The 26,417-nt window shown below is 35.1% G+C and overlaps 1 protein-coding gene across 1 annotated transcript; it reads left to right on the forward strand.

Moving 5' to 3' along the window:
* Positions 1-1,833: 1,833 nt before the first annotated feature.
* On the forward strand, positions 1,834-26,143 carry LOC142340437 (uncharacterized). The gene is made up of 5 exons (XM_075391013.1): positions 1,834-2,122; positions 8,428-8,515; positions 20,116-20,285; positions 21,932-22,044; positions 26,069-26,143. Exons 1-5 carry the CDS (start codon positions 1,834-1,836, stop codon positions 26,141-26,143), a joined length of 735 nt encoding a protein of 244 aa, XP_075247128.1.
* Positions 26,144-26,417: the final 274 nt, after the last annotated feature.

Here is a 26,417-nt window from a genome sequence, read left to right on the forward strand (position 1 = left end):
AACAAAAAATTTCCGCGAGGAAACAAAAGGAGATACACTTGATCAAGCGTAGCAGAAACAAATTTGTAAACTCAACTTAAAATATCTCAAATTGTTTTTTGAATTTAAGAACGTTTTTTGTCACCTACGGAAAGAATTTTAGGCAACTAAGTTGTTAAATGGACAAATGATAGAGGGCATAACTTTTTTCAAAGATAATAAACGAAAATTAGCTTTGTACACAGCATTTTTTCTCCAGTTCTAGAGATATGTATGAAAATTTCCCTTTCCATTTCTTAAATATATCATCTTTTGATCACATTGAGGTGATTCCCACAGCGAATTATACCTTTTAGGAAACAGTTTTTGTTCTAAGAGATAAATTCAACCAAAGAACGTGCGGCTGATTAAAATACGATGTGAAGTATAGCACATCGTTGGTTAAAAATATTCACATCGGTGGAAAAAAATGAACTACTCGATAATTTGTCATCAATGCTGATTAAGTTCTATAATAAAATCCCAAAAAGAACTTTTTTCGGCACGAGATATGAAACTTTTTAACACACTTGGAATGCTTTGGCGATTTTTTTGCCGCACACTAATTGACACGAACGGTCTTGTCGGCTTTGTAAGGTGTTCAATTTGATCATCATAAAAATTGATTAAAGGTTTGATATAAAAATTAGGCATTGGTAGCGTTAGTTCACAGTTTATGACGAAAAAATTAGTCCAACTTAGTAGGTATTATAACGTTTGAAACCTCACTTGTATCGGAAAAATTTCTTTGAAAAATTATACGTTGCAACCAAGGACCCCGATAAGAAAACTTTAGTTATCATTTGATAAAAAATAAGCAAAAAAACTATCCTTTCTCATTGCTGAGACATATATTTTTCACTGTTGGCCTTTTATTTGCTTTTTCTCTATAGCAAAAATTCAACACAACAAAAAGCTTAAGATAATAGATTATTTACATCTTTTCAAGATCTCAAAATGTGCTCAATTTGCAACCGGCGGCAAACTTTTTATCATAAAATTAGGCTTCCTTAAATGGATACTTAAATGTACTAGGCAAATGTTTAACCTCGTCATATATGACCTTGCTTTTTAAATATTTCTAAATTCGCATCTCCCCAATAACTTCAAGTCTTAATTCGTTCTCAAATTTGACAAAAACAACCATTGGCAGCCTTTTAATTTTACCGAAGAAAATTTATCGAACAGAAGAATAGGAATACTTTTACGAAGATGATAGCTCGCTTGTCTCTGATCTGCATCCTTACGTCAATTTTTAAAAGAGATGGCGCCGATCATGGAGCTATTAATTCAGGGAACTGTTTTCTTTTATCGTCAACAATTTATTTTTGTTCTGATTATGCTTTCCATTGGCTTCTTGTCTTTTCGCATCCATCAATTTCAATCCATCCTTTCATCCCTTCTAAATTCATCTCTATCATCTCACCCCTATTATCCTTCATATAATTTGTCATCATTTAATATTAGGTAAACGCAAGGCTTGGGTAACAAATTTAGGAGGTAAACCTCAAAATAAGGAAAACTCAGGGCAGTTTTGGTTATAAGTTTTGGCGTGAAAAGTTTGAGGGGAGAAAACGAAAGAGGGATTAAATGTTACGATGAGCGGGTTAGATGTTACCCCAGTTTTAGGCCTCGACTTATGAAAAGACCATGCTCGACCAAAAAGACTTGCTAGAATTATAAGATCTTTCCATAAGTCGAGGTCTAAACCTGGGACTTAAGATGAGCGAGGTTAAATGAATCGGGATGAAAAGTAAAGGCAGCCTGTTTATTATGTACTAAAAAGTGGAACACTGTAGCATTTGGAATCAACAAATGTATGTAGAAATTGTAAGGCACAAAATATCTATTACAATCGGTAATATTCTACCTGAGGAAAACGAAACAGTTCCCAATACAGAATGGAATAACAATTTTAAGCGAGTTCTCGGAAGCGAATACAGTAATCAAGTAGGGTTCTTGGTGAAAGTGACTGTGTATTACGTCTATTCTCCAGACGGTCATGTTAACTCTGGGGTCTGCGGCGGTGTACTGATAACCAATCATCACGTTGTCATCGCAGCTCATTGTATTCATGACGAAAATCGTACAGAAGAAAGAAAAGGTTAACTAATTTAAGAGTTGTTAGTAATAATAAAAATCACCAATTGTTTCAGTAGTTACCCCGGTCGAGAATATTTCTAAAAATTGTGTACGAAATTCGATGATTTTTCAAAATTTCAGCGCAAAGGCTTTACAAAACATTGCGTTGAAATGCGCTGAAACTTTGCAAGAAACGCGCTGAAAATCACTGAATCTTCAAAAAAAAACTGGCGCTGACTGAGACGCGAATCCAGCTCTCCGGTGCGGTTGCCACCCCTCTATCTACTGTGCCATTGATTTCTGAAATTGATATCACTTAAATTGAAGTCATAATAATAAACAGTTTCGGAAAGATTGCGCCGAAATTATGTAAGAAATGCGCTGAAGCTTTAGCTCGTTTCTTGAGTACTTTAATCGCTTTTCAATGTTTTTAAGCGCATTTTCGGTAAAAGTTAATTGTTAATATAGGGGCAATTTAAATCAAGAATTCTAAAATCAGGAAACGGTGTCAAAAAGCGTTTACCCCCACTAAATAAATTCAAGAAATGCCCTGAAATTTTAATACATTTCTTACGAGGTTTCAAGGAATTTCAGCGTAAATTTATGTAAAATTCTTGCGCTGATAATGTGAAAAATCTGCGCACGTCAGCTCATTTCAGCGCATTTCAGTGCACTCCTTTCATTTTATGCATAATTCTAGCACATTCAGCGCATTTTGGTAAACAAAATATTGCGCTGAAACGGCGCTGACATCTCATGCCAGGTAGCGAAAAACCCCAATGTAGATATTCACCTACAAAACATCAACAAGACTACAAAGTGATTATTTCTAGGCAAGTATCCCGTTCTAAAGAAAAACCAATAAAAAATGAGATACCCGGTTTGAGCGCCCATAGCTTTGCAGTACTGACCATTGATAGTCCCGAGACTGTATATAGATTTTTTTTTTACAATTCTGCAGATTGTGTTGATGTCAACATCTACACTCATCAGTTTTTTTTTCGGAGAAAAGTGGTACTTCTGATTTTTATCCTGATCTTGATCTCTGAATAACTTTTATCATGCAATTATCAGCCTAATTAAGATCATTGTATAATTATTTTCAGACTAGAACCATTCTGTTTTAGACGTGCTTCAGCACTCAATGTACATCACATCACAGGCATATGCATATCATACTACATCACACCATAGGCATATTCACAGCATGTTACATCACACCACAGGCGTATTCACACCAAACTACATTACATCACAGTCATATTCACACCATACTACATCACACAATTGGAATATTTACACCACATTACATCACGATACTGCTTAATGATCCGGGAGATCGTGAACATATCTGTTCGGTGAACCGGTAGATCGTGAATGCATCTGCTTAGTGAACTGGGAGATCGTGAATAAACTTGCTTAGTCACACGGCAGATCTTGAATACACCTGCAAAGTGACCTGGGAGACCGATAACTCACCTGTTAAGTGACCAGCAAGGTCGACAATACACCTGTTGTGGTTATGCGAGCGCACGTTCCACGTTGCATCCAAAATTGAATCCAAACTTACCCAAAAATGCACCTTGAACGCGCTCAAAACGTATGCCAGTCGCTCCGTGTCATTGTCCAGCATCAATATTAGCAGAATTATGCAATTTATATGTAGCTTTTCACTGGTAACGTTTCTTTAAAAAGTGCATGCATTTTGCATGCATTTGGCATGCTTTACTGATATGCTGAGGCAGTTTGGTCAATTTCAAAAAATTCATTGTACTGTTTTCACTATGAAATTACTCTGGACAATCCGAATAATTTTTCTGGACATGACGACCAGTTTTTTTAATGTAAATCAGCTGCTTCAATACTGGTTTCACAAGTTAAAATTGAAAAACGCAGGTTCAGTGCTGAATCACTCTGGGTGGTCAGACTGGATCGCCCAAAAGTGGTATAAAAAGAAAACTTTTTGCACTTTGATAGGAATCAAATAGTCCAAAAAAAGTCACTCGACTCTAGAGCTCAGCTCAAATGAAGCCAGACCTAACTTTTTTGCTGCTGTATTTTAACTCTTCAGAAACAAAATTTTGGACTACTGCTCGGCCCAAAATGTTGACTTGGTCAAAAGCCTTTAGAGTTGTCTATTGCGTATAACTTAGTCATGAGGGTCAGCCCAAAACGTTGTTCAAAATTCTGGACGTATACATACAAAAAACACCAATGATATCATAAAAGTCTGAAGTCTAATGATTTTTAAATCAAAACTGACCAAAACTAACTCTCTGCTGATGAAATTAGAAGGAGATGCTGGAGGAGATGTAAACAAAATTTATAGCAGCTAGTTTCATTAGGCCTAAACTGTTCAGCTTGTAGTTGTCGATGAATGGAGAAACAGCAAAGGATCAAGATACTCTTCTTTCTCTCATAGTTCAAATGATTTGAACGCAAAAATACCAAAGACTCAAAGAAACGCATAATAGACCGTTGGTTGTTAACTCGAAGGAGATATCATGATATAAATCAGCAATTCCCAGGTTCAACTAATAAAAGTTTTACTCTTCGCCTTCAAAATTTCTTCCAACCTTATTTTTGTGCTGCTCATTCTTTTACAGTTCAGCCAAGGGCTCGCTTAATAAACTATAATAAACTTGAGCTTAATAAGTTTGAGCTTATAGTACACACTTTTCGATGAGAATTGAGAAGCTCTACCCACACAATGTTCAGCTTAAAAATGTCAAAATAATTCTTTTCGTTCTTGTGTCATTTTATTTGCTTTTTTTTATCTAACTTCAACAAACCCAGTTTTTGCATGCTTATAAAGATGATAAATAAATATGCTGCGCCCAGTTAGAATTATAGTTTTTTCAGGTATTTGACGTTTCACTATCATTGATTAGGTTTTTTTTGCATCTCACGTTTTTGTTTCCAATTTACTTATTGATGGTTTTTGACGAAATGAATTACTAATGTTTCAAAAACTTATCAACTATTCATTCCGACTAAATTTTTAAAGCCATATCATACATTGGGGCTCGTACCCAGACATAGATTTACAAAGTTTGCAAACAGTTAGCCATAATTCAAATTTATGTTCCGCTACTCATGACCTCGGATCGAAAAATCTTAAAAAATACGCACTAAATAAGGTGAAATGTGCTGAATTGTATGTTACCAAATTATATTAAGTTCAAAACCCAGTCAACTCAAATCAATAAATCCAAATCAATTTAGATCTCTTCTACTGACACCAAGCCTCAAAATAAAATTAAATTTTCGAATAACACGTGATGGAAATGCATGAAAGGGAAATGCACATTGGAAATGCACATTTCCTCTGAATGGAACAGAGCAATTCATTAAACATTTTACTAATTGCCATTTCACGCTAGCGAAAGAACGACTGAAAAATTGTTGTCAAATTTTGATGAGCTCAGATTGTGCAAAACGATAGTCTGACAAGATTAAAGGAATAGCTTCAAGTGGTCGTTAAAAAACCCAAAAGTGGAAATGAGCGAGGTTATTCCAAGCAAGCAAACAAATGCTGGGCTTGGTCTCCATGTGACCAAACTAAAAATCGAAAGAAAACTAAAAGGACCCGGAAGCATATTTAACGACCGGATAGCGTTGGGCAGCTATCAGAACCCCAGAGTATGTAGCAAGTTATCTGACGGGATTAGACAATCAAAGACTCTGTTTCAATGGGCTCTTAATGGCTCATTCTTTGCTTGCAATAACTTCAAACAGATATGATAAAGTAAACCTAATCTTTAAAGCTAAGAGAAAAAAAGTAAAATAGGCTTACGTCAACAAGCAATTGATTCATCCTAGCAAAAATCAAAAATCGATGCAAGAGTAAACAAAACTTATTTTTTCATCTTTAAAAATTTTTCTGCTTATATATCTGCTTTTCTACCACATTCACTTGTATTCAGTTTACAAATGAAGATTCAGGAATGATAGGAAATATTATATTCTGTGTCTCGGTTTTTAATTTTTTGTCTCGGTTTCTCAACCGGAGAGCATTGGTCCTTTTCGAGCATAAGATTCTTTGAAGTTTTATTTTACAAAATAACTACTGTTTTTTTCCTGCCTTTCAGCCAACTTGTTTTCATTTGCTATTAAAACATATCAGCCTGCTACATAAATATTCATCGCAAATCGGCAGCCGAAAGGGCAGATCAAATGTTTCAAATCACCGAGAAACTCACATTCGGGAGTCTCTCTCTCTCTCATTGGAAAAACACCATAGAAGGCTATTTTCTGTGCGTTGCTGCTGTTTTAACGCTGCAAGAAAACTATCAAAATGCTGCTTTATCTGGTGCATAAGCTATTGGAGAAAAAGAAAAGCTGAAATTTGATGTCCAATGATCTGATTGAAATGAGAAATTGTAGTTTTTTCCTTCGTGACATCCAAAATTATAGAGAATATAGACACCGTTTGTTCTGTTCTGTTAATATGAGTTCTTTGTGCTCTGTGTTCGTATGCGTCTCTGAGCAAATTTTTAATGTGCCAACAAATCCAGAAATTGAGGCGTATATTCACTGAACTTTTTCAGAGAATAATAGATTTTCTGTCTTCTTCCCATATGATCATATATTTTAGATGCAATTCTGTTGCATGTTTTTGTCTATTTCAACAAATGCAAATGGTGGTTAAGCTAAAAACTTGGTACAATTTGTCAATTGAATGTCAGTATCATTAGCAAGAGATCGAGCCTAATTTTGTCTTTTTTTGAGCGACGGCTTCGCATCAACTGGATTTAATTCCCTAAATTGTAATTAGAGGCCCAAAATCATTGATTTTTACTTCGTTATAATTTTTATGGCTATAAGGCGCAACGAAAATGAACTTTTGAAATGTTTAGTGTTCAAAGGTCAAACGATATAGTATCTGCCGGCTCCATTTCGATTTAAAAATCTCATAAGTTGAAAATCAAAAGAATGTGTTCCTGCAACATGAGGCAAATGGAAAACAATTTTCGAGAAGGCTTCGGGACTTTTCTTCGGGAAAGTACATTTTTCCAAAGTTAAAAATGATTGTCTATTAGGTAGTTCAATTTTTCTTTGCATGCTGTTAGCGTTCAGGAAAAATTAAGTTTTTGCACAATTTTCAATCGCTAGACAAAGTTATTGTCACACGCAGTTAGTTATATATTGTAATGGGTTTCGTGAGTTTTCCTACAAGAAATTTGCTGCATGTGTCTCCACAATTTGAATTATTTTTTACTCCGATATATGTAGTAATTTTGTCAACCAATTGCGAGAACACATTTACGTTCTCAAAATAAAACCGCGACATGCAGCACAACCGAAGCTAAAAAGTGCCAATTGGTAGAGAGCCGAAAATATTAAGCCAGCAATGATCTTTTTCACAACCAATAGAAATTGCTCGTGAAAAAGAAGGAAAACTTTCAACCAATCACAATCATGTATATATGGGATTTGATATTCAGTTTTTTAGAAGCCACACAAATTGAAAGCGATTGAACATGTATTTTTCGAGTATTATTCGCAGGCTATGGCCATGCCTCTGTGACTCATGGTACTGGAAATGAAACTATAACAACCAAAAAATAGAAAAATTTACCCAAAAACAAATTTTCTTGGTAGTTATCTAGAAAAGGTAGTTGAAAGAAATTTTCTTAAGTTACGTAGTAGAAAGCCCGTCTTTAAAAAGCGCCGAAATTGGATTTGATTTGAAAAAAAAGAGCCGAATGCAGAAAGTTGCCTTTGACCACTTCAAACTGTTACTTAGTTACCTTGGAAAAGTAGTTGTTCGGGTAAGTTGATGTCGTGTTCTGGTGTTAATGTTTCATATCAAGATTCTTGAGCTGGTGAATCATGGCAGAGGCTTGAGATAACTGCTCGATAACTATTTATTCAATCGCTCCCGATTTCGGTTGGTACTAAATAATGAGAGTTAAGTTCTCAAATACTCGGTTATAATTGGTGGCAACTTTTCCAACATTATTTCATTAGCAATTTTATTTGAATACAAAACGTTTCTTCAATAAACGCTTAATTTTTCAGGAAATTTTTGGCTCTCTTCCAATCGGCTCTCTGAGACGTCACATCCTTTTGAATCTTTTTTTTTAAATCAAGTCATAGATTTTCGCGCTTTTTACCATACGCGCTTTATAGCATCGGTTTTTCTTACTCGTAAACAATGGTAAGAGATTAAAGGTTATTTAAATTTTTAGATTAATAATCGTTAAAATTGTGAACGTCGATTCCAGGCAACAAACCGTTCAATGGCAAGCAGCCACAGTGGTAATAAAAATAAGATTTAACTGTTCGAGACCAAGGCTTAATTGTTAAATTTATTGATTTCAGGACGGGTTGTTATTCAATCAGCTAAATTCAAAACAGGTCAACACTCAAACACGAGACGAGAATCAAGAAGGTTTTTCATTCATCAAAAGTTAGTAGGTGTGCAGCTTTTATTCTTTTAGAGTAAATTCTAACAACACTACCCTTTTGGATGTCTGTTTGTTACCCCCGTTGAGGCTTACTACCCTCCTAATGGTATGCAAATAACAAAATGATTTTTACTTATGCGTTCAACGGCTAACTTGAGTTAGCTTCCCCTAGTTGAAAGCTCTTCGATTTATAGACAAAAGGAATCGTCAGAATCGTCGTTTTTGTCTAGCCAAAAAAGACGAAAGTTCGCACTTTTTTTTTAGTCGGAATCGTCATTTTTGTTCGGTATTGAACATATGAAAGATTCGGTATTGTCCTTTTTAAACGTAAGAGGGATTCAGTATGGTCGTTTGAGAGATATTTGGAATTGTTGAGAGAAATACGATAAATTTTTATCTTTTGGGTTTTAGTCGCAGACTATTCCGACAAATTCAGTTTTAAAAGTAACAACCGTGAAACACTTTGAGTTTGAACTACAAGAAAGTTTGTCAAAACTCACTGAATAAAAATTAATCAACAAAAATCTCTTCAATGTTCATCAAGCATGTTACATTTTTGAATTCAAAAATAACATTGAAATTTATATTCGTTCAAATATTTTTGAGAACGAGCTCTAGAAGAATTTTCAATCGTTTTTTCGTTCTTACGACACTTTTTCCTGAAATACTACCTACAAAATTCCCACAAAAGCAACGCTAACACAACGTTTGACAACATTATAAACAGAAAAATCAAAAATTTTTTGCAAAAAATCGACAATTTTGTTTTTATAAAACCGATCATACTGACGACCACTTGCGTTTGAATACCGAATCTTCTGAAGCATCAATCACTCTTGCGTCCCAAAATGACGATGACAAATGTTTTCTTACGCTCGAAAACAACACCACCGAACAAACGGAACGTACCAACGTTTTCGAACGTTTGAAACCGAACAAACCAAAGAATTGTTACAAGATTTTCGTCATTTTTGTTTGGTCATCTCAACCAGGGTCTTTTGAAATTCTCAAGTTAATTCAAAAATACTCCCCGACATAGCCTTAAAGTCAATCTGAGAACGTCGGATTCAGAAGAGACATTTTTGGCCATTCTATCATACTGCCATGACATTTCCATCTAATTCTCAAAAGTCTTTTCCATATTTCTTGTGCTGTCTAATTTAGTTCAATTACGTAATCCGAAAGTTATCTTAAAGTTGTTCATAAGCTAGACAGGAAATCGTGATCTCATGTCTGATCACAACATAAACAGGTCATCATTTGCTCTTCTTTATTTGATCAATATGTGATGAAGTTTTTTTCATTTTAGTTCAAACAAATTCTATCTAAAAACTCAAAGAAAATCAGTTGATAATTTCAATTGACAACTATTTTCCCTTTTGACAAAATCAATTGAGATAGGCGATTGGGACTTAAGTTATTCTGTGAGAAAAAAACATAAATTGGCTGAATGTAATAGAAGCGGATAATTCATTGAAAAATGGACCTCTTAGCCGAAGAGAATATTAGCTTTGACGAACTGCTCCAGCTAATAGGAACAAGTTGAAGGACATTCTCAAAATGAAGAGAGGGACAGAAAACTAGAAAAGCTAAACTATAAGAAAATGTCAAAATCGCTTCAAAAGAATATAAGAAAGCAGAATAATTTGTGGAAATAAACCTTGGACTGTATGCAATAGGAAAACAATGTCAATGCCGTATTTTTTCAATCAGAACAAAAGGACGGGGAATATTCAATATCAAAAAACCAAATCACGAAAATGAGAGACAAATAACCGAACAACTAAAAAAGAACCTTCAAACGGGACAGGAACATTATCTATAACAGGTTTACTTTTCTCGCTGAAACACTACGGAAGATTGAAAGAACCGTCCAAAAACTTGATGATGCAGAACAATCAACCATTAGAGAGATTTTCACTACAAAAATGACCTCTTTTGACACGCAAGACGCGCCTCGTTGCAAATTAAGGTCTCTGGACAAAGCACTTGAAAAGTCAATCAAAATGAAACTTGGTACAAAATTATCAACGAATTAATCAAAACTGGAAAACCTAAAATCAATCAGTGAATTCCAACCAACGCGAATGGCAACCGACTCCGCCAACAATTCAATCGCAATTCAAATGGCTTCTCATAAAACCGAAAAAAGCCTACACAAGAAGAGAAATGCAACAACTACAGAACTGCTAACCACTTTGCTAAGACATGCCGTGAACCGAAGAATAGCATCAGCCACAACAAAAGCAAACTTCAACGCAAAAAACAAATTTCAATAAAAAAACGTTCAAAAGACGACAACGACACGAAAATTGTTAACTACATTAGTAAATACAGAATTCTACATGCAAGTTTAAGGCGCCTGATAAGACAGCATATCTGAGGATGAATATATAAAACCAATAACCATTGAATTCGATACACAGTCCGATGCTTTGAACATCACCATCCAAATTGTTAATTCCTCCTCTACTGCAGTGATAGAATTGGCGAGTGTGTGGCATCATCAACCAAAGTTTGGTGAATAGAATACTAACACAAACCACAACTTTGGGATGAAGATACACTTAAGTTAACAGGGATCTCAAATATTTGCGAAAAAAAGAATTGGCAAACTGTGGACACCATTCAAAAGTAACTGTTGGGAAAACAAAGGCTCAAAACTGACAGTTGTAGACGAAGGTCACGAACTGTTTCCAAGACATATCCTGTTAAATGATTTGGGACTGGCAGTTATACAACAGGAAACAAATACCTGTTAATCAAATGATAAAATCTATCTCACTGCAGAGGGCCCCAATAAACAAGCAATCACGTTGCAATAACTTGGTTTGGTTTCAGGAGTTGAACTATAAAGGTAACACATCGCAAAAATGAAATTTCATGGAAACTACATCGGAATACATCAAAAGAGCAGACGGGTCCCAATGAACGTACAACCTAAAGTCTCTGACGAAATGGAACTTTTACAAAAAGAAATTCTTATAGAAATAATGTCTATTTGTCTGATCTTTTTTCTATCGCCCTGACATTAATAACAGTGAAAACAGACCGTTCGGTTAAATTAGCTGTGTTCTCAAAATTCGTTTAAAAAAATACACAAATTAAGTATCGAATTCCTATCATTTGAATGCCTATCGATTTAATATCTCAGCGGGGCTAACTGAGACTCCAACTAGTCAAGTGCATACGTTTCAAAGATCGATTTAAAATATGGATATCGTCAAACTTCATATATATTGTAACTTCAGTACAATCTGTGGCGAATCAACTGGCTTCCAAAGATTTAAACTTACATTTTGTTGAACAATCGCCGGCTGACTTGCAAAAAGCTATCGATTATACCCTTGTAGGTCTCAAAATCACGTTTGGCTTTTTGGATATATAAGTTAACACTTGCTCGAAGAAAGATCAATTAAAATATGTAGACCAATTTCTAAAACAATTAGACGAAATGATTTGATTATTATTTTAGAACGAATCTGTGTATTAACAGAACAAATTGTCACTTTGCTATATTGGAAAGTGAATGGTTCGAGCATAATTTCTCACAAACCGGGATGCTGCAACTCGAATAGAATTAACTGCAATTTTAACAAGGCCACCTCCAAATACTACTAAATGTTTGAGTTCTTTCTTATGTTCGTTCCTCCAATTTTGCAAAAATTTACCTAGATTGGCGCAACCCTGTCATCAAAAACAACTACACCCAATAAATTGTTTTGACTGAAGATCAGGAAACAGATTTAATGATTTTATAAGTGAAGTAGCATCAGCGCTGAAAATTGCAATATTTAGCCCACTTTTTAATATTTTCGTTCTATATTTAGAATTGGACCGCAAATTTTGAATTTAGAGCGAAAAGCAACGCCCCTAGATCTGGACTTGGAGCGGCCCCTTCACTTTTTGGAATGGTTTTGCCATTTGATTACATCAATTACTACCAATACGGAAATAATTCAACAGTTATTACTGACCATCTTGCACTACCTTCAATGCTAAGAGAACAACGATCAAATTGACTGTAGACATCGTTAGATCGACTGCTTCCATGTAGTTTTTCATATGAACGTCCAGCCGGAGCGAAGAACGGACTGGTTGATTATATTTATTGTAACCTTTTTGATAAAAAAGAAAAGAAAAGAAAGACTGTCTATATTTGATGAGGAGATTGCGGTTGCAGCATTTTCGAAATTGCAGCAATCATATAACAACATTTTGAAACTCAACTAAACAATATGAGCACCTTCAATTATATTGATCCACGAATTGTAAAATTTTTTATATAATTTAAATTGAACTGCAAACTGCAACTAAAAAACGAGAAACTAAATTGGTTGCTAAATTGTTTGCATCAGAAATGACTAATTCGAATGGACATAGAAATGAACATTGACATAGAAACCTTGCATGGCGAACTCCAAATTCAATCCACAGAAACAAGTCTCGACTTTATTTCTCGCATTATTTCTTAGCAGATAATAGTATTAGCTCAAAAATTAGTAATACATTAATGTTGCAAAATTCAGAAACACAAAAAGGTGAACATTGTGATCAATTCAATCAAATATGCACTAATTTTGATAGCAAGTTTGGCAATGGCGTCAAAATTCATCAAAGAGGCAAGAAAATAAATATGGAGCAAACAATACCCACTTGCTTTTTGCCCCCTAGTCCGCAACGCAATCGACACCTAAATTGATAGTGAAGTGATCAAATAGATCGAAACTACGACCGTGCCTTGGAATTGAAAATCCACTCCCGCTACATCACGTTTCACCATCAACGCCGAACTGAAATCAGATTAATTGCCCAATTATTCCACCACAAGAACAAACAAATATATATATATATATATATATATATATATATATATATATATATATATATATATATAAACAAGAACTAACTTGTGTCTCAACAATTCATTGAATGAATCAGAAGATCAAAAGCTTAGTTGGTTGAAAAAATCTATAGCAAAAACTACTCGCAAATTTGACGGAGAAGATTACATTCACAAAGTAATGAGGGATTTTAAGCTTTGAGAGGTCGATTAACGATTATAGGAAATAACTCCGTACATTCACTTTCTCTGTCGAGACCTTAGCACAAAATATTTTGTGACAGTTGATAATTGTCAAGACTAGTGTGTGGAAGGCAAGTCGGGAAATTGGTCGGAAAAAACGTCATTTCACGAGGCAAATGCTCAACGTTATTTAAAAGTATGGAACCGAATGAAGAAATCGAAGCCTACTTTGGTGACCCATGCTTAATGGAAATTGGATTGAAGAATATTTTTTAACAGCTAGGGACAGATATTCATGATATGCAACTGTTGAAAAATTATACAATGCATCCAAGTGTTAAGATTTCTGCAATCGTTTTTTTTTTGTTATAAGGGAGTCCCAACATGTTCACAGAGCTATAGGCCTTTTAGAAAACTTTGTTCAAAGTTTTAATAGACAACTATCGTATATGAAATTCTAAATTTTGATCTTATAAACTCAATACATTCAGTTATATGTGAATTGAGAATCTGCAAGCAGAAAACAACTCATTGATTGCTGTTCGAATTAGTTTCTGGACAAGTAAGTAAGACCCTTTCGAATATTACAAGGAGAAGAAAAGTAAAACTTTAAATACCGAAAAGATTATCAGTCATTATTTAGAAAAGGACACCTTCTCAGGGCAACCGTAATAGACAGATGATCAATAAGCAAACATGGGAGCAGGCAGAGATACATAAACTAGGAAAATTAATTGCGCCCCAAGTAACCGGAACACAGAGAAACAGTAACAGTTGAAAGACGGCGGACCTCCCTTGATGTGGTCGGATAAAGCACAACGTCCCATTCCACGATCACAACGCAGTGTCCAAGTTAAAATTGCACGGAAGAACAACGCAAGAAACTCAGTATATGAACTATGACTTTCTTTAACGAGGTTCTAGCTCCAGGAGGCGCTATTGGAAATGTCAGCCCAACCAGCAATCATCAAAGAATCAAAAAATCCCGCAGTTGGTGTAAGAAACTAAGATACAGCAGGATTCAAAACCGCGGTTGAGGGCAATACGAATTTCGTTAACACTCACATTATCAACCCAAAAAAAATTGCAGAAAAACACTAAAACACAGGTTGCCAATCACAAAACAGATTTTCTCTAAGATCTTTTGGAGTCCAGAAATTGAAGCGACAAAAATGGATAAGTAATAATGTTGGTGTTGTTTCTGGAACTTCTCTCATCTCTGCCAGCAGCAATATGGTCAAAGTTTTAGAAATTCTTTTTCCCAAACCTAACCCAAAATGTGATGAAGCATTCGTAATTTTCGCAGACATACCACAACCTCCACATTTTTCTGATGAGATCCCATCGGCATCTCAAAGTCGACAAACAGAACGAGTTGTCATTCGCACCAGAAATGATGCCTATAATTAGGCTGATTTAAGAACCGCCGAAATATTCGGTCGCTCCGATCTCTCTTCTAATACTCGACGCAGAAAAAAGGAGACAACAAAGAACCACAGACAAACAGATCAAAATTGCAGATATCCAAACAACAGACTGATACAGCAACCCGACATTAGACACTAGCGCCACTTTTAAAGGAATTTACTTCCCAAAGAACCAAACTGAACGTTGGACATGCGATCCAAAGCCAATTTTGCCAATAGAAATATCGGTATTAGAAGCCAAAGAATGAAGTAATGAAGATTTTTGTGTGCGCTAATCGACCACAACGACTCAAAGCATTAAAACATTTAGTTACAACAATATATTCCGAATTTTATAAAACCGTTGCATAAGGACTATCTTTCTGATTTTATTTCTAAATTCTAAAATTCACGAAAACCAGGAAATATCATTTTCTATCTCAATTCCCAATGTCCTTTCCAAATTTCTAGTGAATTTAATATAAATCATTGTTGTAATTAGTTAGACATCTTAGAGTTGTTCATATGATAGAAAGACAATCGTGATCTCATGTCGGATATCAACAAATTATCATTTGCTCTTCCTTGTTTGATAAAAAATTGATCAAGTTCGTTTTCTTTTTAGTTCCTGTAAATACTTCCATTCTCTCTTAAAAATCAGTAAAACTCAGTTTAAAAGCTCAAATTGTCAACTTTTTTCTTTTTTTGAGTTTCTGTTTTCTGTTTGTTGTTATCTATTATGTTTTCTGTTTTCTTTTTTGTATCTGTAGTGAGCGTGTCGCGAAAATCGACACGCTCACTACAGATACAGAGTATGTTCAGCTTAAATACAAAAGTGCGCAAAAAACTCCATGTTGGCTATTGGACACATCTAATGTCATAAAAACAAGACGTCACACACCCCATGTACATACAGAGCAACCAATTGAACGAAACATTATAGCTGAATTTGAGCTTTACAAAAACTAACTTCGTTGCACAGGCTTAGGTACTTGTTTCGGATCCTAAGAAACTATATTAACGTTAACGCTACATTTAATAAAAGGATGTATGTTTAAGAAACATGTCATAGTCCAACATCTTTAAAAATCCATGAGAGAATCAACATCTAACAACGCACACACAGAGACAGACAGACACACGCACACTCTCACACACACAAACAAACATACATATACAAACACACATGCACACTTAAACGCTTACACTCACACATACATACACACACGCAGACAAACACACATACACAAAAACACACGCAAACAAACACTCACAGAAACGCAAACCCATACAAACATACACATACGCAACCCCCCCCCCCCCACACACACACACATATATATATATATATATATATATATATATATATAAACACACACACGCACTCAAACGCACAAACTCACACACACACAAACACATACACATACACGCAGATCAACACACATACACAAATACCCACGCACAAAAGCAAACTTACACACTCAAACGCACACACCCACACCCATACAAACAGACATGCACACATACAAGCACACATACACATAGACACAAACACATACACACAATCACACAAATACACTCACACCCTTGCAAATGAAGAGAGCCGGTAAAGGAATTTGAGACATTGTGACGGACGAAAACTGTAACAGTCTATGACAAACTGAACGTAAACAATTTTTAAGACTGCTCAAACATCAGAGAACGAGAACAATTTTCTGATTTGAGCAGCTCCATAAACTGAATTATTGAAATGGTTTGACGAAAAGATAATTTCCAAAATCCATTACGATGCAGATGTATACCCAAATTGTCACGGGCAGATATGCCCGATTTGTGTATCTCGTGTTCGTTTTTACTATGTTATACAATGGAAGTGGTAAAATTTTGCGGAAAATAGCTACTTTAGCAGAAACTGGCAGAATGGAAGGGAATATCGTATCCGTGTTCGCAAAAGTGTCCTAATTTTAGCCGCGAAATACAAGTACAAACTTAATATAATACCCTATTTTTCGCGCTAGTTGTATCACGCATCCGCTCATTTTACGTATCAAAGTTTCGCACTCAATTTTGCTCGATTTCGCAAATAATTCGCAATTAAACCAAATTTAATGCGCTTTGAGCATAAAAGTGATTATTAAAGCTTTATTACTACTTTTGTTAAAAAGGAACCATTAATTGAGCTGGCGTGTTTATTACCAGTTTTCGAATAAAAATGAGAAATTGTCTAAATGCTGATTATACTGAGAAGTATGTACTTGCGAAGTTGAAGATTTTGCAACGCAAAGAAAGAAGTGTATCGAGTTTTTACCTTAATTCAAAAAGAATTAAAGCTGCTTTCAATACGGAGGACACTATTTTCGGTTTTGAGATTTGACCAGTGAAAACAGATTCGGCCACTCCCACATTGACAAACAAAGCTTTTTTCAGAGAGGGATTTTTCGGAAAAAAATCAATTTTTGCGGCACTGGGAGTTACACCATATACGCCTGACCAATGAAAATAGATTTAGCCAATAAAAATAGATTTGGCCAATGAGAATAGATTCGGCCACTCCCACATTGACAAACAAAGCGTTTGTTGAGCGAGCGATTTTTCGGAAAAAAAACACGTTTTTCTGGCACTGGGACGTACCACATATATTTCACTAAATACGAACGGCCAGTACCACATTGACAGTCACCTGGCTGCATTCAATGGCCTATCGAGCTGAAACAGTTAAGCATTTGTCAGAAAATTTAATTAAGATTCTAAATCTAAATGCCACTAAAATAAACAACATAGAAAATACACACAAAGACTGCTGACACAATGATTGAAACAAGTAAACCGAGACACAATGTCTTGAAAAAAGTGTACGGAGAAATGAGTGAAGTGAAACTCAGAGAGCCGCTGCATTTATATTTGATTGCACAATTGAAATTGTTCTCAAATCCTCATCTGGGCTGTTGTTTATCATAGTTGTTATCAGGGTTATTTTAAGCAGCTTCAAACTGTAATCTCTTTTAAACGCAAGGTCCTTAAAACACAAGGTACCCCTGCAGACCCCCTCTTAAATTATTGCCAAAATTTGCCTCAAGTTTGATCTTTAAGGAAGTAACGGCGAAACGACAATTTCGTTTTTGGTTCTATTTACAATTTACAGTTCTTTTTATTTTTTTCTGAAAAATCTCTCCATTTTATTCTCTCTCTCTCTCTTCCTCTATATTTATTTTCCTCTATCTTTACTATTAGTTTAGACACACTGCATCCCTTTCAAAATGAAAAATTCCTCCGTTGAAGTTGGAGTTTGTCGAATTTTATTTTTTTTTCCAAAAAATCCCCCCTTTTTTGTTCTCTCTTTCTCTCTTCCTCTATTTTTTTTCCTCTGAAGAGTTCGCTGAGCTACATTTATTATTAGTTAACATAAACTGCATCCGTGTGAAAAATGAAAATTCCTGCGTTGAAGTTGGAGTTTGTCGAAATTTTTTCCCGAAAAATCCCTTCATTTTATTTGCGCTCTCTCTCTTCCTCTAAAATTATTTTCCTCTGAAGAGATTACTGAGCTATATTTACTGTTAGTTTAGACACACTCCATCCGTGTGAAAAGTGAAAAATTGCTCGGTTGATGTTGGAGTTTGTCGAATTTTGTTTCCCCGAAAAATCCGTCCATTTTGTTCGCGCGCTCTCTCTTCCTCTAAAATTATTTTCCTATGAAGAGTTTATTGAGCTATATTTACTATTAGTTTAGACACATTGCATCCGTGTGAAAAGTGAAAAATTCCTCCGTTGAAGTTGGAGTTTGCGGAATTTTTTTTTCTCGGATATTCCCTGCATTCGGCGCGTACTCTCTCTCTCCCTCCATCCCTCCCTCCCTATCTCTCTCCCTCCCTATCGCTCTCTCTCTCTCTCTCTCTCTCTCTCTCTCTCTCTCTCTCTCTCTCCTCTCTATAATTAAATCACACAAATAATAAATTCATTTGTACACAATCTATGGCTGTTTATAACATTAAGACATTATGCCATTAAGCAGTATTGATAGTTCTTTGATACAGAATTACTGATTACAGAATTTTCTTTCCCTGTCAATAGAGTCATTGAAGTTTGATTGGATTTGTGTATTTTTGTGACCATTTGATGTTATGCTTGGCTAACAAGTGACAAGATGACCAGAGGTTGAAACAGTCCGGGGAATTACTTTGTCTTCAAAGTTGTTATTTTAATCAATTTAAAGCTTTAAAAGCTTCAATAAAATCTTCATTGTTTATTACAAAGTATTAAACCACTTTTGCATGTTGAAATTGCGCACATTTAATTAGGCTCGATTGCAGATTAGAGATACTTTTAGTGCGAGTAATAGATACCTCAATTTAGCGGAAACGTGCTACAAGACTTGTAACCTACTTTTCGTACCGAATGTTCTTTTACAAAGTGTTAAAACCACTTTTGCATGCTCAAAATGCGCGCATTTATTTGGCTCAATTGCGGATTAGAGATTCTTTGAATGCGAATAATAGATACCTAAGTTGAGTGGAAACGTACTACAAGATTTGTTACCTAGTTTTCGCACCGAATGTTCTTTTATTTCGCAAATTTGGCCGAACCCCTTTTGCGAAAAGTAAGATACAAAGGATGTCATCTAAATTCGTTCATTTTATGTAACTAATTTTCGAGCCAATTTTACTAAGGCGGAAATTTTGGGGTATATTTTCTGCATGGTAATGTCAAATTTAGCATCTGTTAATAGTTTAACATTAGTTTCTTTCTCTTTTGGAGAAAGATCTCTGAGTCAAAACTGATCGGGGTCGTGGAGTCTTGTTTGTTAAGTTTGAGCCCAGAATAATGAATTTTTTGCGACATTTGGCTTTGTTTTGTTCAGGGATGCTTAAAACTTGAATGCTCATCCATTCCCATGATCTTGAGTTGGAATGCCTCTTCGACAATTGTATGGTCCCGGGTCGATTTCGAATGGTTAACTTGTAAGAACTAAGTTAACAAGTTCTTAAAAGTTAGCCATATTTTGCAAGAAACTTGCAAGTTCTTACATGTTAACCATTCGGTCTCGACCCGGGTCGGAATTGTTTGGGTCCCCTGACGAACTTAACAATTTCTCTCCTAAAGCGTTGCTCCTCTAAAAATGGTCCAAATTTTTCTTTAATGTTCAAATCTTATATACTATGCATGCTAATTTTAGCTTTGACATGAACAATTTGGCAAACGGATATGACATTGCCGTGATAAAATTGTTAAATGGGTGGTATGATGCCAATGTACTCAATCTTCACCAGCCTTGGATAGATCCGAAAGTTCTACGCCCGTGCAGTGCAAACGACGTGAGCATAAAGAGACATTACAAATTCTACGGTATGATAAAGCACTGCAGGGGCACTGATAAAGTGCGGTATGATAAAGCACCGTTTTTGCGGTTTCAATCTACTTTAATTCAAGTTTCGCACAAAATTCATATTGAGTGATAATTTCAGAGCCATCTATGAAGATATCAAAAAAATGAACTTAAAAAAGTAAAAACAAACCGGTAACAGTCTGAGTGTCTACGCATGAATTCATTTTGATAGCAACCCGAGTTGGATTCGGATAAATATGTTGCAATTTCTCGCGAACTTAACATCCGCCTTACAAGCATCCAAATTTGGCAGTTAGCATCCTCTCTGGGTCAGGGAACGTTTGGTTCAGTTTTGGCTAACATCGTCAATATGTTCTTGCAGTGTTATACTCACTGGACGTACAAAACCGAAACCCTATGTATAAAATGAATTTGCACAGAAATTTGCACCAATTTTGAGAAGTATGCTGTTCTCCAAATTCACTGAAACTATTTTTTATTTTTTAACTCCCCGCTCAGTCTGGGGATGAAAAAGCAACAAGGGGGGCTTTGGAGAGGGAGGGTGGGGGGGGGGGTGTCGTGCGTTGAAAATTTGCGAATGATAGCTCAACTTTGGCTTGGCATCAGTTTTTAAATATATCAATCCCATTTTTGGACCACTTTTGCTCTCACCACACTTTTCATTCCTAAAAACAGTGAAATATGGGAACAATAAAACTTTAATAAAACTTTAAATGCTCCTACAGAAGTAACCTGAACATCAAAGAAGTATTGTCAATGACTGTTAAATAAGAAGCTCTTTTTGTTTTCATGAAAGAGCCCTTTTTTAAGTTTCTATATATAGCAAAAGTTGCATCATATTTCTTTCTAGTTAATTTCCTCATCAGTTTCCATTTATCTCGCATATTTTAAAGATTATGTAATAATTTCCCTGAGAGAAATTAAAAAACTGAATTCAATTCGAACAATTTGACGTGATTTCAATGAATTTTCACATTAGATTAGCAAATGAAAAACGGTTAGGCTGCTTTGGTAGATGGGATAAAAAAGTTCATTCTATGTTTCATTTTCGACTATGTGTATCTCAATAAAGACGGCGTTATTTTTATGCTGACAGACAACCGAAAGTACGATTGCGAGCATTGCACAGCATCCTCTATAATAAGGCAAGAATTCTAGTCAAACAGATTTTGTTTTGTATTTAAAAATAAAAATGTTGACAAAAAAGAGAAAAAATTGATTTGATTGTACTAAGGTTCTGTTTTTACATGTTTCCACCTCACAGACCGACGGCATCAGGATTATGAGTAATTTTTGTTTTCAATTTTTGGAAACTAATGAACATCTTGGTTCGAACCTGGTTGTTCTGAGGACAAAGTCATCGGAAAGAATTACCAATCCGGGTCGAGGTTTTTGGAAGAATTTTTGTAAGAAATGCGGTGAATGCGGCGAATTTTTAGGTTCGAACCCGTGAAAGGAAGCTTCTTTTTTGTAAGAATACTGAGAACGCTTTGAAAATAAAAAAATTCACCTCGATTCACCGCATTCACCGCAAAAAGATGTAAAAAATACGCGGTGAATTTTTTTCGCCGCATTTCATCGCATCTCTCACAAAAAAATCACCACCAAACCTCGACCCGAGAATGATTTATGTTTTGGATTCTAGGTATTGCATCAACTGTTTGCGGACCCGAAGGAAGGTTCCCCCCTTTTGTGCAAACAGCTGAATTGGAGGAATTTGGAGTTCCACCCGAAAGGTGTGCTGAGCTCCCTTTCAACGTAAGTCAAATCAAGCATACCCAGGTTGAGGTGCCAGACCGAAAGTCGATGCCCTTCCAGACCCAGCCAGACGGAAAGTGCCTATGTCCAGACTATCGTGCGTTCAAAATTTTTCGTGCGTTCATCGTGCGTTCAAAAATCCCCATGTCCAGACTTTCGTGCGTTCCAACTCAAAATTCGTGCGCTCCAAAATTTATTGTTTGTGCATATATGTCCAGACTATCGTGCGTTCAAAAGACCCTATGTCCAGACTTTTGCGCGTTCAAAATTGCCTATGTCCAGAATTTCGTGCGTTCGAAACCAAAGTTTATGCGCTCCAATTTTTTTTTGAATAATGTAAATTACTCAGACTATAAACTTAAGGTTGGATATCTACAGGCTCTAAAATGTTAAATAAATTAATCAGCATTGTTATTAATATGATAATCTTTAAATTGTGGCTGTTCGTTTTCATAGGTAAAAATAGGATTTGAAGGCTCCTATTTGTCTATTAACGGGTACTTTCTTGTGTTGATCGAGCAGAAACTCGGTTAAAACATTTAAATTATTTTTAAAACAAGTTTTACTGTTAAAAGTTTTTATTGAAGAGTGCAATTTGTTCCAATTTTGAACGCCTTTCAAGATTAAAGAACTGTTACTCCACTTCGTTTTCGTTTTTTTTAATAATAATTTGATTTGTTCTCTTGTTCTGTCTAGCGTTATTGCGACTAGTAAACATTTTAAAATTTTTGGATGTTTCCCATTGTCATATCTGTTTGTAGCTTCATTAGGCTAACTTTTGAGATAAACAGTTCGGCTGACTTGATACGATCCTTAATGAGAAGATCAATGGACTGGTCGAAAATAACAAACTTTTATGCCCCTGTTAGTTTGCCTGTTTATGCGGTTTATGTTTTTCACTGTAAGAGTTTGAAGGAAAACTGAACGAAAAATGAGAGAGTACAACTGACTTGAAAACATCAATTCTGTTTATAAGGTATTTGATTTCTTGCAAGATGCAAAGAACGAACTGCATTTGGCATTTTGCTTAAAACTGTGTTCAGGTGATTTCCCAAGGTTAGGTTTTAATCAATTTGTACTCCCAGATAACGACACAGCTGGTTTGACAACTTTGCCTTTAAATGAAAACTCCGGACCCGAATTAGTATGATTTGTAAAGTATAAAATCTCTGTTTTATCGGCATTTAAAGCGAGTTGATTCTCTGTCAGGTATTTGCCTGTTTGTTCTAATTTTTTGTCAACACTTTGGGGAATTTTTTCATTAATCGTTGACATATGACAGAGAAATCAATGACATATGACAGAAAAATAGGAGGTCCTAACACAGTTCCTTGTGTAACAGTTATTTTATCTGATAAGTCTATACCCAGTTATACGCATTGTGTTTGATTTTCGAGAAAAGATTTGAGAAGTAAAATTGTTGATTGAGAGGGATTGAAATTTTCAGCTTTCTTGAGAATGATCCATGTGAAATTGAATTGAAAGCTTTTACAAGATCTAGGAACACAGCATCTGTGTTATTGTTATCTTCCATATTCCCTTTTTTTTCAATAAAGTGAAACAGGGCATCAGTAGACGACTTTCGAGATTGAAAACCGCATTTTTTTTGTTTAAGAGCGCAAATTTTTCAAGATATTCTATTAACTGATTAAGTAAAAGCCTTTCAAAAACTTTTGCGAAAATTGGTGTTACAGGAATTGGGCGATAATTAGTTAAAACAGAAACATCTCCTTTCTTGAAAATTGGTGTGATGTGTGCATCCTTATGAATTGTTGGAAAAAATTTCTCTTGAATACAATCGTTCAATAAAATCTGAAGATGTTTCCCAATAGCATATTTTCCAAATTTCAATGCCCAAGCATTGATGTATCCCGGCCCTGGCGCTTTGTTGCTGTCTAGATTGTCATTAACTTTATAGATTTCCCTCAAAGTATACGGTCTAATGTTAAACTCTAATTTATCGACGTTCAATGGAATAATCTGCCCTCTGTAGATGCCGATTTTGCTGAAAACTTATAAAAGCGCTACATATTGATTTTTTCTTTCGTTTTTTACCATTCTCATCACTTTCAGTGATATTTGGACTGTTGTTCTCCTATCCATTTTTTTTCTAAGAAATTTCCATTTCTCTTTTGAAGTTTAAATTTTCTTTAAAAAATCCTCCAAAAATTGATTCTGTGCTCATTTTAACTTTCGATTTACAAGGTTGCGATACTTTTTTAATGACACAAATGATTCAGCATTTTGTGTCAATTTGGAGTCATTGAAAAAACGATGTTTCTCAGCAACGAAATGTTGAACTTCTGAAGTAGTCTTTTTTTATATTAGCAACTAATTTCTTCTCTTTTGGTGCGTTTTTCTCGAGTATTGTCATAAAAATTCTGTTTAACTCTGCAAACATTTCATCGCAGTTTCTTTGTTGATAAACTCTTCTCCAATTTGCAATAGCCAGATCTCTATTAAATTTTTCATCGACAAAATTTCTTTTATCTCGTTTAATATAATAATTTTGTTTTTCTTCTAACAAAAAAAGTTTGTTCTGAAAAAAAATTACACTATGATCAATATCGAAAGAAGGTAAGCAGACTTTCCAACTAGTGATTTGCTCATTAGATGAAAAACAGTGATCTATCAAATTTTTTTATTGTTGTTTATGCGTTTAGGAATACCAATGTTAGATAACTGTAATCCTAGTCCCGCCGCAAAATTTTGAAAGCTCTTCTGCCCATTTACACTCAACATATCAATGTTATAATTACCAAATAGGCAAATACTATATGTAGCTGAGAACGCATTAGAAATCTCTGCAATTAATTCGTGTAAAAAGAAGTCACCCAGGCTTTGATGTGGACAATAGGAGATGTTAATGAGACATTTTTCAGTTAAAGGTTGCCTAGTTTCAGCCACAACGTTTCAAAAAATTTCAGATCAGCTAACTTAAATTCTCTTCTGCTTTTAAAATTTATTTTCTTAGGAATCCATATTCCTACACCCCCACCCTTAGCTTCACCTGTTTGATGCGACCGATTTTTATGCAAAAAAAATTGTGCTCACCAATGAGTTTTATATTCAAGCTTTGTTCTTCGCTCATCCAAGTTTCAGTTACAATAACAATATTTTCCGAATCCAGCTACTGGAGCAAATTTTGTAAATCTTGTTACTTATTTTGCATGCTGCAAGCGTTGAAAAGTAGAAATTTAATGCCATTTGAGCGCCAAATATAACATCATCCAAAGTTGAGACTTTTGAAGCGTCAAAGGGTCCAGGATTTTTTTCTATGTCACCACAAAGAAGCAAAAAACTTCTGTTAGGAGGAAGAGAAACACAAAGAACAGCCTCAATGAATATTAAAATCAGTTTTCTCTGGAAATAAATCTGCACATTTTCTAAATTATCATGTTTCGTATTTACTTGAATTGTAAGTAACGTTGTTTAATGTATACCTGTTTTTTCACATTTCCCAAAAAAAAATCTGAAAGTTAAAACAAACGGTAAAAATTTTATGTCAAAAAAAAGTTACTCAACTCTAGCAAAGTTCAAATTTCAACGAGGTTGAACTGTATTCTGTGATGCCGTTAGGTTATGTTTTATATTATCGTGCCGTATGTTTTTTACCAAATTTTTTATACCGCCAGTTGCAAATACCAATTGGGATGCACTCCATCAAAACATATATCATCAATTGATAGTCCATGTTCCAAAACCTCAATCCGTGACCAAGGATAGGATCCATCAAGCTCCAGGTTTATCATTTCTAGGTGGTCAGTGATTTTAGATATTTCCTCGTTGTTTGTTTTCTTTCCATAGCAACCATCTTTTACAGGACCAATTTTGCATATAGCAACACGATGAGGCTTGAATTTTTGCATACGTTTGTCGACTGTTTCTTTGAGTTGAGTTGCTGCCTCCTGTCCAGAAACGCCTTCGTCAATGGGATTATGACGGACATGTACAATTAATGTTTCCAATTTGGCTCCAGGGGAATAGCAATCAACTACAATAGAAATATCGCCTATTGTTGCAGATGACTATGAATGGATTGCAGTCTGCTGCGAAATGTCATGCTGATTTACTTTCCGAAAAGTACTATCAGATATAACTAATTGCTTGGCAAATTGGGGTACTATTTTTGGTTGATAAATTTTCAGTTGAGGATCAACACGACGGTTGCTTTTTGACGTATCCTGTCTCTCAAGTAAATTATCAATAACTTTAGAAGTTTGTGTTTTGAAAAATTCGATATCTTTTTCCATGCGATCAATAGTTTCTTTTTGATGTCCGACAGTTAATTTTTGCATTTCATAGTTAACAAGATCTGTTTCAAGTTTTGTTATGGTATTGTCTTTTTCTTGTGTTTTTTGATAGGTCTCCAA

The sequence above is a fragment of the Convolutriloba macropyga genome, chromosome 5 (genome assembly GCF_964194025.1).
Source record: "Convolutriloba macropyga chromosome 5, txConMacr16.3, whole genome shotgun sequence".
NCBI classification, from domain to species: Eukaryota; Metazoa; Xenacoelomorpha; order Acoela; family Convolutidae; genus Convolutriloba; species Convolutriloba macropyga.

Bases quoted from the DNA above. Each gene is read 5' to 3' on its own strand.
- LOC142340437 (XM_075391013.1), top strand. From the start codon at position 1,834: ATGTATGTAGAAATTGTAAGGCACAAAATATCTATTACAATCGGTAAT. The intron at 20,286-21,931 runs GTATGATAAAGC...TTTGGATTCTAG, and splicing joins GAGACATTACAAATTCTACG to GTATTGCATCAACTGTTTGC. The intron at 22,045-26,068 runs GTAAGTCAAATC...CTATTGTTGCAG, and splicing joins GTGCTGAGCTCCCTTTCAAC to ATGACTATGAATGGATTGCA.